The sequence below is a fragment of the Lepus europaeus genome, chromosome 10 (genome assembly GCF_033115175.1).
Source record: "Lepus europaeus isolate LE1 chromosome 10, mLepTim1.pri, whole genome shotgun sequence".
NCBI classification, from domain to species: domain Eukaryota; kingdom Metazoa; phylum Chordata; class Mammalia; order Lagomorpha; family Leporidae; genus Lepus; species Lepus europaeus.
The window spans coordinates 111950279-111962814 of record NC_084836.1 but is presented as its reverse complement, the minus strand read 5'-3'; the positions used below and the strand labels follow the sequence as shown (position 1 = coordinate 111962814).

At 47.8% G+C, this 12536-nt stretch overlaps 1 protein-coding gene across 1 annotated transcript; it reads left to right on the top strand.

Moving 5' to 3' along the window:
* Positions 1-1694: 1694 nt before the first annotated feature.
* On the top strand, positions 1695-11523 carry WFDC8 (WAP four-disulfide core domain 8). Its single transcript, XM_062202566.1, has 6 exons — positions 1695-1783; positions 2920-3029; positions 6009-6149; positions 8059-8226; positions 10264-10404; positions 11384-11523. The coding sequence occupies exons 1-6, from the start codon at positions 1695-1697 to the stop codon at positions 11521-11523; spliced, it is 789 nt and encodes a 262-aa protein (XP_062058550.1).
* The last annotated feature ends 1013 nt before the right edge of the window (positions 11524-12536 follow it).

Here is a 12536-nt window from a genome sequence, read left to right as displayed (position 1 = left end):
CTTGTTTTGGGGGCAGGTGCTGTGGTGTAGAGGGTTAGGCCACCGCCTGCAGTGCCAGCATCCCATATGTGTGCTGGTTCGAGTCCCAACTGCTCCACTTCTGATCCAGCTCTCTGTTATGGCCTGGGAAAGCAATAGAACATGGCCCAAGTCCTTGGGCCCCTGTACCTGCGTGGGAGACCCGGAAGAAGCTCCTGGCTCCTGGCCTCGGATCAGTGCAACTTTGACTTCTGCGGCCAAATAGGGAGTGAACCAGCAGATGGAAGATCACTCCCTGCCTCTTCTTCTCTCTCTGTGCAACTCTGACTTTCAAATAAATAAATAAATTTTAAAAATAACTTACTTTGGAAATTTACATTCATTAAGTAAAAAAAAAAAAGAGAGAGAAAAAATAAATAAAGTTCATGGAAAATTTGAAAAAAAAAAAACTTGTTTCCTAATAGTTGGGATGTCAATCATAAATTACAAGTGATTTTTGTTAATTTTTGGAAAGTTTATTAGTAAGGTTTTATCAACATTTACCAAATGATTAATAATATTATTAATTATACCTTTAATTAGTCCTTTTGAGGCACAATTGCTTACTTTCATTTGCTCTGTAAGTGTTGAAAATTTTGAGTATTATTAATTTTGATAGATCTTTGATAAGATTTTTAAAAATCTATTTGAAAGGCAGAGTTACAGAGAGGCAGAGAGAGAGAGAAAGAGAGAGAGAGAGATCTTCCATCTACTGGTTCTCTCTTCAGATGGCTGCATTGGCTGGAGCTGGGCCAATCTGAAGCCAGGAGCCAGGAGCTTCCTCCAGGTCTCCCACGCAGGTGCAGGGGTCTAAGGATTGGGCCATCTTCTACTGCTTTCCCAGGCCATAACAGAGAGCTGGATCGGAAGTGGAGCAGCTGGGATTCGAACCAGCGCCCACATGGGATGCCGGCACTGCAGGCGGCAGCTTTACCTGCTATGCCACAGTGCCAGCCCAGATAATATGGTTTTATAAAATACTTTATTTACATGCTTTAAATATTTATATTTTTTATGTTGCCATCATATCTAAAAAATTGGCAAAGTCAGTCCTTAGTCAGCCAAATCAGATCCCCTTTATCGCACAAGAAACCAACTTCATTTTTTTTTCTTTTTTTTTTTTTTTCGACAGGCAGAGTGGACAGTGAGAGAGAGACAGAGAGAAAGGTCTTCCTTTTTGCCGTTGGTTCACCCTCCAATGGCCGCCGCGGTAGGCGCGCTGTGGCCGGCACACTGCGCTGATCCGATGGCAGGAGCCAGGTGCTTCTCCTGGTCTCCCATGGGGTACAGGGCCCAAGCACTTGGGCCATCCTCCACTGCACTCCCTGGCCACAGCAGAGGGCTGGCCTGGAAGAGGGGCGCCGCGGCCTCCAACTTCATTTTTCAATTTGAAGGAATGTTGTAATATATATCTCTGTGGAAACCATCGCATTTCTGAATTCTAATTCCAGACTGGAGCACCGAAGGCACAGGGGCTCACTGTGTTGTTCACCTGAAGGGAACGTGGCGCTTACCCCTCGGTATGTCTTACCCAGACTTTCTCTGCTTTGCTCCCACTGCGGCAGCATCCTCAGGAATAGGATCCACAAACTGTTCCTTTGTTTGGAAATCAGAATTGGAAAGTTCAGATGAGACTGTCGAAGACTTAATGCAGTGTGTGGGATGGTCAAAAACTCATGGCATTAGACTTCATCAGCTGCGTTAGATTGAGCGAGGGTAAGGCAGGGATTCGTCTTAATCCTCACGGCGACCAGGACGCTGCCGGGTAGGCTGCACTGTGCCCATTTTCTAGATGCAGATCAAGAGGTGCTGTAACTGTAAGTGACCGAGCCAGGACCGGAATCAAGACTTCTAGTTGGAGGTCAAAATTCTTATTATGGAAGAGTCTAGACTCTGTGGTAACAATGGGTAAAACAATGGTAAAAATGGGGAGAAGACAGGATTAGACTTCTGAAAAAAAGAAAGGGGGGGGGGGTTGGGGAATAAATTGCCACAAATGTTCACTCTTAATTAGCCACATGTGAAGACCCCAGGAGCTCTGGGAAAGACTACTACAACACACTCCCATAGCTCGGGGGTCTGAAGATGCCCCAATGCAGATGCATACTTTGTCATAAAGCTATTCATCTTTCCCCCTCTAATCTCTCTCTCCCTCTCTCCCTCCAACTCTCTCTCTCTCTCTCCCTCTGTGTGTGTGTGTGTGTGTGTTTGAAATGCATTTACTCCAAGAGTTAACACAGTAAGGCATTATTTAGGTCTTCATACCTAAACATTAAAAAAAAAAATACTTAAAGGTCATGAAAAGACACAAGGAAACTGGGGGCTTGTGCACGCTGGGGAAGAGTCTTTATCTCATTGTCTGACGGTATCATAACATCCTAGGCTTGGATAGCAGCGCAAGGAGTAAGAGGAATCTCTTTGTTAACCCAGTGTCATCTGGGATCATTTGTGCTCTGGGACACCATAACCCATAGGGTGTGATTAGGCCCTCCAGAAAATCTCGTCCACCTGTTCTATCATGTGTGGGGCACAGAAAAGGTTCTCTCTGGGAGTGACTGTGAGCAAACCAGCCCTGCAACTGGGCAACTGCCCCAGATAAATCCCTGTGATCGTTCAGGTGTGGACCGTTAGGAGCAAGACAGTGGGCAGGTGTCTGCGTGGGGCACCTGGGAGAAGTCTGGGTGCTGCCTATCCCAGGCCTGCCCTAACTCACACCCGACCTCAGAGAATCCCTTCCCCATTCTGGACCTTGGTGCTCAGATCCATAGACTAAGGGAATCTGGTGGATCCTCGGGAAGGCTCCTCCTAGACTAAGGGAAGCCGGTGGATCTGTGGGAAGGCTCCTCTGCAGACATTCTGTGTGACCCTGCCTAACGGCTGCCCCCTCCTCCTCTCTCACAGGCACCTCCCTCTCCACAGCGCCCCCTTCCCCCGGAGGACGGTAGCTCTTCTGCTGCTTCTCTCTCTGCCTTTGGAGCAGACTTCGGCAGCGCCGCCCCAGAAGATACAAAGTGCGTTCAGAGGAGCTGCGGCCATTCCTCCTTAAGCAGCATCCTTGGGGACTGGGGGTCGGACACGAGAGGAGGCCACCGCCACTGACCCTAGGATCCAGAGCCGCCCAGGGCCCTCCGGATTCTTCCCGAACATGTTTCCCCGAAACGATCTCCCCGAGTTTCTCTGATAGTTGTCTTTCAAGTGTAATATTTCAGATGTAAGAGTCACTACGCAGGGCCCGGGAGGAAGCTGTTGCTGTCCCTGGGAAGAGAGATGGAATGAGGTCAGCTGTCCTGAGGACCCACAGTGAAGGGCGGGGGGGGGGGGTGGGAGTCTGGAGAAAGAGGCAGGAAAACGGCACTGACCAGGGTCTCTGGCTGCTAGGGTGAAGGAATCCCTGGATTCCAACAACAGACGAGAATTGTTGGTGCTAAATCCCAGGGGACTGCCTACAGTTTGTGGAAAATGGAATCAAAAATTTAAAAATAAAAATACATAAGCTTTACTTCGCAACACAAACTCCATTCAGTTCAAGACACTTGCAAGTGATGAGACCAGACATATAGTCCATCCCTAATTAACTGAGGGTCCTGGGCATTTGACTCTATTGACGCAGTCTTTTTTTTACATGAATAAGTTTAAAAAAAAAAAAAAAAGGTGGCCGGCACCGCGGCTCAATAGGCTAATCCTCTGCCTTGCGGCGCAGGCACACCGGGTTCTAGTCCCGGTCGGGGCACCGGATTCTGTCTCGGTTGCCCCTCTTCCAGGCCAGCTCTCTGCTCTGGCCAGGGAGTGCAGTGGAGGATGGCTCAAGTGTTTGGGCCCTGCACCCCATGGGAGACCAGGAGAAGCACCTGGCTCCTGGCTTCGGATCAGCGCGGTGCGCCGGCCTCAGCGCGCCGACCGTGGCGGCCATTGGAGAGTGAACCAATGGTAAAAGGAAGACCTTTCTCTCTGTCTCTCTCTCCCACTGTCCACTCCGCCTGTCAAAAAAAAAAAAAAAAAACAAAAAAAAAAAAGATGCCCTTTAAAGATTAGGAAACAAAGAATTCTGGAACCAAATCAGGACTGTCAAGTGAACACCTAGTGACTGCCTATCAAAACTCCCACCAAATTGCTCCCGTTTGAGGAGAGGAGAGCAGGAACGCTGTGGTAGTGGAGAGGACGCTCTGGTGAAGATGTCCTGGGGGTTTCTCTGCTGATGCTCTGGCCGACCTTCTCAAAACACTGTCATCATCGGCAGATGTGGCCACTCCTTGGCCATACGGAAAGTCAGCAAGCAAAATATCCCGAGAGTCCCAGCAAACTGTGGCCAGGAGTTTTGCTCCTGACCCGTCTGCTTTTGCCTCGACTGGACCATTGCTTTTGGTTGTGCTTCACTCGCGAACCCAGCTGGGAGAGCCATGTTCCCTTTCCTGCTACAAGTCTTTAAAAAAATGCTTCGGGATCATGATCTCACTTATTTAATGTTTGCGCTGAAAGCTCTGCTCTTGTCTGCAGCTGATCTGGGCACGAGCATCTTGGCCCCGTTGAGAAAACTTGCTCCACATTAGCGTCTCAGAATGGTGTTAACAGAACCACCTGAGCTATCCATGGTGTGGACTACTGTTTTTGCTGCTAAGTGTCTGTCCCGAAGATTAACCTTTCCCTGAAGACGATGTGATGACCTGTTGCCAGGGGCTCCATCTGCAGCCCCATCTCATCACTCCTGACAATGAGTTATCCTCTTACGAACTGCTCATTCCCTTGGGGCATTGTTCTCATAAGCCTCTTATAGAGCATCCATGATTTTTCTCATTTTTCCATGCAAGCTTTTCCATAAATGTGATGTTTATTCTTGCAGCAATCTGATCTGTAATAGGCCCCCCAGCTAGTTCCCGTCCAGACATGCTGTGGCAAACTAGTGCACGGGAGGTTAGCAGAATCATCTCCTTGCAATATGAGGCCCCCGTTCGTCACTGGAGGTCGGCTTCCAGAGACCACCCGCATCCATGGCACCTGGCCTCCTCCATCTGCTCAGCTGCCGAGAGAGCATCAGATCCTGCTCCTCGTTTGGATCTCTCTGGCCTCTTCTCCACCAGCCAGAAGAAAATTCTGCTTTGAAAGGACTCAGTTGATGGGGCCTGGCCCCCTTGGGTAACCTCGGACCTTAAAGGCCACTGACTTGGGACTTTGGTGACACCTGCAAAGTCCATTCACGGCAGTGCCTGGGTTATTATTTGATTCCATAACCAGAGGTTATTGGGAGTGAGACTTTGAATTCTGTCTACCACAAGCAGCGAAATCAGGAAGCTATGCGTAGCCCCAGAAAGGGCCGTCTGCCATGCTCTAGGACAGGTTATGATAAACACCATCCCATGTAACTGGCTTATAGGATGGCTTATAGGGTAGGGATCACCATTCTCATTTTTCGGGGGGAGACTCACGACTTAGACAAAGGAAGACACCTCTCCCAGGTGGGTCAGCTTGTTAGTGCTGGAGCCAAGCTCCCAACCAGGTTCTCCTTCCACTCCACCTCTTCTTCCCTTTCCGGGGGTGATTTACAAGTCACACAGTTGAACTTGGGTTGGTCTTGAGCTTTGAAGGTGCCAAATTCCGAACTCCCGATTCCCATTCCTGCCACATCGCCACAACTCCATACTAGTTTTCCCGTCCAACTAAGATGCTAGAGGCAGAGGATTTAGTATTCGGTTTCAAGAATAGAGAGGGAGATCCTCACTAGAGGGGGAGATCCTTGAGGCAAAGGTCTTGGTCCCTAGCTCATCTCCTGTCCTGGAGCCCAGGATAGTTCCCTGCAGATCTGCCTGGGCACGAATCGCTGATTCAGATCCATCTGAGCAGGCCAAGGGCTGTGAGGGGCAGCCCTAGTCCCTACCTAACAAGCAGAGAAAGCAGATGGAGGACAAGGCTGAGAGAAATCCACTATGCGCCTTCGGCACAGGAGGAGAAGCGCTAAACCTCTCAATAAGGGTGATCTTGGACATTTTTTTTTGCAGAGAAGCCAGGAGTATGTCCCAAAGAAAGGCTCACCTGTGACACTAAAGCTGCGGGCTCCTGCAAAACAGACTTGGACTGCCGGGAATTCCTGAAGTGCTGCCGTTTTGCCTGTGAGAAGAAGTGCATAGATCCATACCAAGGTAGGGGCATCCAGGTTACGGGTCGAGGTGCCTCCTGAAGCTTCCCTCTCTTGTTCTGGCCAGAGCTGGCTGAGTGATTGCCCTGGATAGCAGGACAAAGAGACCAGGGTTCATACCTCTCTCATTCTTTAGCCCCCCATCATCAAGGATGAACCACGAGTCTAGGCACAGTACACTTCAGCTGGATGATATTGCTGCTAGTCTTTGGCCCAACATTCAGCCATTCACAAACAGCTGGTACTGTCTGAATGTTCGCTAGGTGTCAACAGACTGTTGTTGGCACTGTGGCAAAATCAAACCTCAGTCCGCTTAGATGTGGGGGTGATTTTGGGCTTTTTGGGTCTTCAAGGTTTTCTAGTAACTCAAAGTATTGGGTGATAATATGTATGGGGACCTGTGGATTTCATAGAGTTTTTCTCATTCATTCAACCAACATGTATTGCCAATATCCTGTAGCCAAAGCCCACTGGGAACACATCTACAGTAGAACAAACTGGATTAACTACTCATTGCAATGAGGGAGAATGTTCACCATAGAGAAGCAACCATGACACATCTCAGCAGGAAATGGTTATGAAGAAATCCTTACAGACTTTGAGGGCGAGTCTAAAGAAGTTCAGGTCTGGGTAGCTGCAGCCCATATCAGATTGATCAGTTTGCACCCCAACTCTGCTCCAGAATTCAGCTTCCTGCCATTGCATACTCTGAGGCACAGGCAATGGCTTGCATTGTTAGGTCCTCGCCACCCACACAGGAAACCGGGTTGAATTCTATGCTCTAGACTTTGGCCTGGCTCTGCCCTGGCCATGGCAGGCATTTGGGGAATGAACAGTGGATGGGAGAGTTCTCTCTCTCTCTCTCTCTTTGTGTGTGTGTGTGTGTGTGTTTCTCCCCCCCCCCCATGACTTTCAAACAAACAAATAAAAATTAAAAACCAAGCAAAGAGTTTTCTTAGACTAGGTGCCCTCATAAAGCAAGTGCGATGCTGTGGCCGGATGTCTCAGTGAAACCTATCTGTAGAGAGGGGGTAATCAAGTGAGCATGCAACTGTCATCGGTAGAGAAGTGTAAGTCACTCATGCTAACTGGGGGAGAGAAGTGTTTGGTAGTCGCTGTGTTTCACACTCGTCTTGTTTTTGCCTCCCCTTGTGTGGATGTCCCGTGAGATTTGTTTTATGTCCACCAGAGGAACAATGTGGCTCAGCTGTGAAGGTCACATCAGCTTTCAGAAGTCAGGATCTACTCTTTTTCTCCCTTCCATGAACCAGGCACTTCTGTAGGCACTCTGGACATAGATGCTGAACAAGTCTTGCCCTGCCAAGTTCAGAGCAGTGGAGAGGGAAGATCAGCTCCAAGGTGATCTCATGTGCTCTTTGTAGTATCCATTGCAAGGAAGAAATGTTGCTTACAGGCACTGTACAGCATAGGATATTAGTAGTAGGGCTGGGACTAGAATCTATGCCTTTTTTTTTTTTTTGGCTGTGGATCTGCTTTTAAATGTTATTTTATTTATTTGAAATGCAGAAAGAGAATGACTCAAAGACAAAGAGAGATCTTCCATCCACTGATTCCCTCCCCAACTGCCCACAACAGCCAGGGTTGGGCCAAGCTGAAGCCAGGCCTGGAACTCAATCCAGACATCCCACGTGGATGGCAGGGACCCAAGTTCTCGAGTCATCACTGCTGCTTCCTAGCATGCACAGGGAGCTGGAATCAAAAACAAAGGCAAGACTCGAACCCAGGCCCGGCAATGAGGGATGCAGGTGTCCCAAGCAGCGTCTGGATCGCTGCCCTCAACTTCCGCCCCCGTGGCTCCTTTTTATGGCTTGCACGAGAGCACCAAGGGCTGGCACCTGACCCCTCCTTTTATCTCTGCCCTGTGTTCTTCCCCCTTTACTTCCTACCTCCAGAGCCCTGCACACTACCCTCCGACCCAGGAAACTGTGGGGATAACAAACAGCGCTGGTATTTTGACTTTGAACATCAAGAATGCAAATCCTTTATATTTGGGGGCTGCCGTGGGAATGCCAACAACTTCCTCAGCCATAATGACTGTCAGAAGGCCTGCGAGTTTACTGGTGAGACCTATAACCCTGGCAACCTGAGGGGCTGGTTTTACTAGAAATAGTATTTAAGTGTGGTTATATGTTCAGGCCTTGATGTTGAACAAGCCATAGCTCTGCCGTTCACTGTCTGGGAGGTCTTGGGCCAGTTGTATGCCCTGATGAGTTTTGGTTTTCTTGTCTATAAAATGGGGATAGTAATGGCATTTACCTAATGGAGGTTTTGCGCCAAAAAAAAAAAAAAAAGAGACAATGCGAAGTGCTAAAATAATTTGGCAAGCGGAACCTGAGAGCCAGATCTACCTTCTTGGAGGAAAGTGTTTCCTTATCACAGCCACCTACTGAGCATCACCCCGAGGACTTGCCCAAGAAGAAAACACAGACAGGAGAGGTCAGGAACCCTGTGGAGTTTAGTGTAGACACTGGGGGCAGAGAGCTGCATAGGGTGAAGGTGAGGCTGTAGATTAATTGCTTTGTATAATGACCATCATCAGTAACATTAGAAGACAGTGTCTTAAAGAGCTTAGGAGGAAAGTAGACTGGATTAAAACCCTTGCTTTTCCCCTTAGTGCAAGTTTCAGTCCCTAATACGGGAGCAATAGTAACCACCTCATTGAGTCGTTGGTGCAATTATATGGGCTCAAAGACAAAGACTCGTCAGCACAATGGCTGCCCCGCGGTGTGGGTTCACTAAGAGCTAACGATTGAGCCGGGAGCCCTTGATCTTCCAACTGCAGCACTGTGTGTTTTACAAGTCAGCGCTGGGATGTGGACCTCAGAGTCTACGAGGCAGGCTGGGAAATGTGCCATCAGCACTACTGTACAAGAAACAGAGAGATGAAGTTAGCTGCCCAAGGGGTAGAGCTGGGATTTCAATTCCACGGGCCCAGTGACCCTGCAAGGCCAAAGCAATGTTGTGGCCTGACTTGATGGAACTAGGACCACAGGCTTCCCCTTGGGGAGGTCTTAAGGAATCGCTGTGTAGAGGACAAGATCTTAGTGCTCACTCCCAGGAGCCAGCAGGAAGAACAGGTCAAGAAAACAGGTTTCAGCTGTTTAGTGGGGAAGGTAGGCTGGTGCTCAGAGGTGACCTAACACACTTCGGAGGGTCAAACCTGGCATAGTCTGGAGGAGGAAAAGCACAGAACAGTTTCTGGCCTCATAGAATTTACAGTCAGACGAGGACAACAGGACACACGCACAGACTCCTGGAGACTTCATTCCAATGCCATCTGTGCCCTAAGGACCCACAAAGTTATATCTGAATCTGACTCCCACACTCCAGCTCTCTACACATCCACTTGGACCTCACAAACACCACACGCTTAACTCACCTAAGACCTACCGGCGCTCCCCACCACACACATTTTCCAGCCAGAGTTCTCCCCAGTTTTGTTTAAAACACCTTCTAAGTTATATTTTGTGCCTCTCTTTCTCTCTCAGTTAACAAGCACTAACTTAGGAAATTATTTTGGATCTAACTTGAAAATCGATCCAGAATCTGGCAACCTCTTATCACCTCCATAGCCACCATCCTGGTCAGAAGAGCTGGCTTCTTAGCAGGATGGCTGCCTCACCCTCCGTAAAGGTCCTCCCGCTCCTACCCCTGCCTCCTATGAGCTATTTTCAACATGGCAGCCACAGTGGTTCTTTCAACTTTGGCATGAGTCCAATCATATCACTTCTCTACTGAGAACACTGCAATGGCTGCACGTTTCACTCAAGGTAAAATCAAGGTCCCTAAAAATGGCTACAGTGATTTGTGTACATTCCACCGAATTACCTTTGTTTTATAGAGGAGAAAACTGATGTTGCTCATTAAACAGCAGAACTGAGGCTTTACACTGGGGCTTCCGACACGATGTCAAGTATTCTTTCTATCGTATTCCATGATATGATGAGATATTTCATTCCTCCAAAGCTCGGGTTAGTTCAGGGCATGGTGAACCAAGTTTCGTAAAGAGATGCTAGCTTTGAAGAAAAGCAAACACTGTTGTGAAGGGTGGTGAGGTGGGTGGTGTTGGCAGGAGCTCACATCTGCTCTTGTTTTAGTCAAGAGAGGACAGTGTCCACTCTTCCCTTACAATTTCCGTATGGAGTGTCCATCATCGTGTAAGAGTGACATTGATTGCCCCAAGAAAGAAAAATGTTGTGAATCCACTTGTGGCTTTGTTTGCACCAAGGAATGGTCAGGTGAGAACTGGGGATATACCTCCCAAAACCCAGTGGGTATATTCCAAGGGTACCATGTTTCCTATTGAATGGGGGGGGGGGCTTGAACCTCATATGGCCCTTGGATTGATCAATTTTTGAGATCTGTTGGGAATGTTTCCTCTTTTAACGCCCACTTTGTGCTCATCCTGACCTCAGGACACTAGTGGGCAGTTCCTTAAAGTCAACCCTATGTGGTATCACCCTCAGCTCTTCCCCAACAGAATGCGATTGTTCTGAGTCTCATTCTTCAGTGACCTACAAGGTGATGACATCCACTGACGTTCTCTCTCTCCCCCACCCCCGTCCCTCTGTCTGTGTCCCTCTCTCACACACACACACAAATACACATACCCCATAACTGATTCATGTGTTCCCAACAAGCCCTCATCTCTGCACAGAACCATCCTACAAGATGGACCTACAAGATAAAAAGCTTAGTAGCCAAAGATGTTGATGTAGAAGCTAACTCTGCCACTTTTAAGGCTGGAAGGATACATTCCCCAGTATGGCCCCAGGAATTGTCAGTGTTTTCAAGTTCAGCACAGTATGGTGGCAAAAATGGTAAAAGTATGGTGGCCTTTTTCAACTTCAACTTTTCCACTGGCGTTGGACAATTCACTCCTGATAGATGACCCTCAGTTCCTATAATTTATCGGACAAGGAGGTTCTTGGCACTCTCTCATACGCCTCCCACCTCTGAACCACATAGCTCAGATACCTTCATTCTGTTGGGGCCGGCAGGGATTCTCCCAGACTGGAGAAGTCCGAGATGGCAGTACTTTTTTGATGCTCCTCAAATTATTATCCCCAGAGAGTTGATACTCTGCTTCCTCCAGGCCACTGTTGCTATGGGAGGAGAGGTAAGAGGTTTATCAGAGTAAAGCCATTTGGGTTCCCCAAGTTTGTCTCGAATTGTGACAAGTCTTTCCAGATCAAGCGTTGATTTTACTTCATAAAGGCAAACTAGGCTTCTGCCCGCGCAAGCCCGCAGTGTGTGGCATGATTGGAAAGCCCATGTGCCTGCACGATGATGACTGTCCGCTGGAACAGAAGTGCTGCTCGCGGTGTGGACTGCAGTGCCTGGAACCCAAGAAATGAAGTAAGTGGAGAGACGGGCCATCGGAATCGTTCGTCATGAGCAGCGTAATCCGAATCGAAAGCTTTTATTTGTCTTGTATCTAACTACTTGGCCAGATTACATTTTTAAGTACAATGATATTAGTAGTTATTGTGGCTTTAGAAATAAGCATATGATCTGAAAATGATAGTAAATGTCGCTTTTCTTTTTTGAAACTTCGTGACTTTGTTCTCTTGTCTTACATTATGCAGAACCTGCAAACTACCACTGAAAATAAAGGTAGTGGTATCTATCTCTCTATAGTTGCTTATTCTATTTTATTTTTCACAACAGCAAAGATATGTAATCAACCTAAATGTCCATCAACTGATGAATGGATAAAGAAAATGTGGTATTTACATATTGCTCAGCCATCAGAAAGAATGAAATCCTGACATTTGCAACAAAATGAATCGAACTGCAGATCATTATGCTGAGATCACCTAGACACAAAGAAGACAAATTCCACATCTCATCTCTCATATGTGGACATTAATATGCAAAGTATAAAGAATGTATGGATGCCATGCTATTTGGCATATAGGTATTTGTAAATGTCTTCACTGAATTACATAGTAACACACCCTGTTTCCTCATGATGTGCTCCTAGTCACGATTCTCATGTGATATTACCATCCCTGCTTTTAAGAAAAATAGTATGGGGGCCGGCGCTGTGATGCAGCGGGTTAACGTCCTGGCCTGAAGCACCGGCATCCCATATGGATGCCAGTTCGAGACCTGGTTGCTCCACGTCCAATCCAGCTCTGCTATGGCCTGGGAAAGCAATGGAAGATGGCCCAGGTCCTTGGGCCCCTGCACCGGTGTGGGAGACATAGAAGAAGCTCCTGGCTCCTGGATTCGGATTGGCGCAGCTCCGGCCATTGCAGCCAATTGGGGAATGAACCATCGGATGGAAGACCTCTCTCTCTCTTTCTGTAACTCTGACTTTCAAATAAATAAATAAATCTTTTTTACAAAGGAAAAATAGTATGTA

Bases quoted from the DNA above. Each gene is read 5' to 3' on its own strand.
- WFDC8 (XM_062202566.1), top strand. From the start codon at position 1,695: ATGGCATTAGACTTCATCAGCTGCGTTAGATTGAGCGAGGGTAAGGCA. The intron at 3,030-6,008 runs GTGCGTTCAGAG...TTTTTTTTGCAG, and splicing joins GCCGCCCCAGAAGATACAAA to AGAAGCCAGGAGTATGTCCC. The intron at 6,150-8,058 runs GTAGGGGCATCC...TCCTACCTCCAG, and splicing joins GTGCATAGATCCATACCAAG to AGCCCTGCACACTACCCTCC.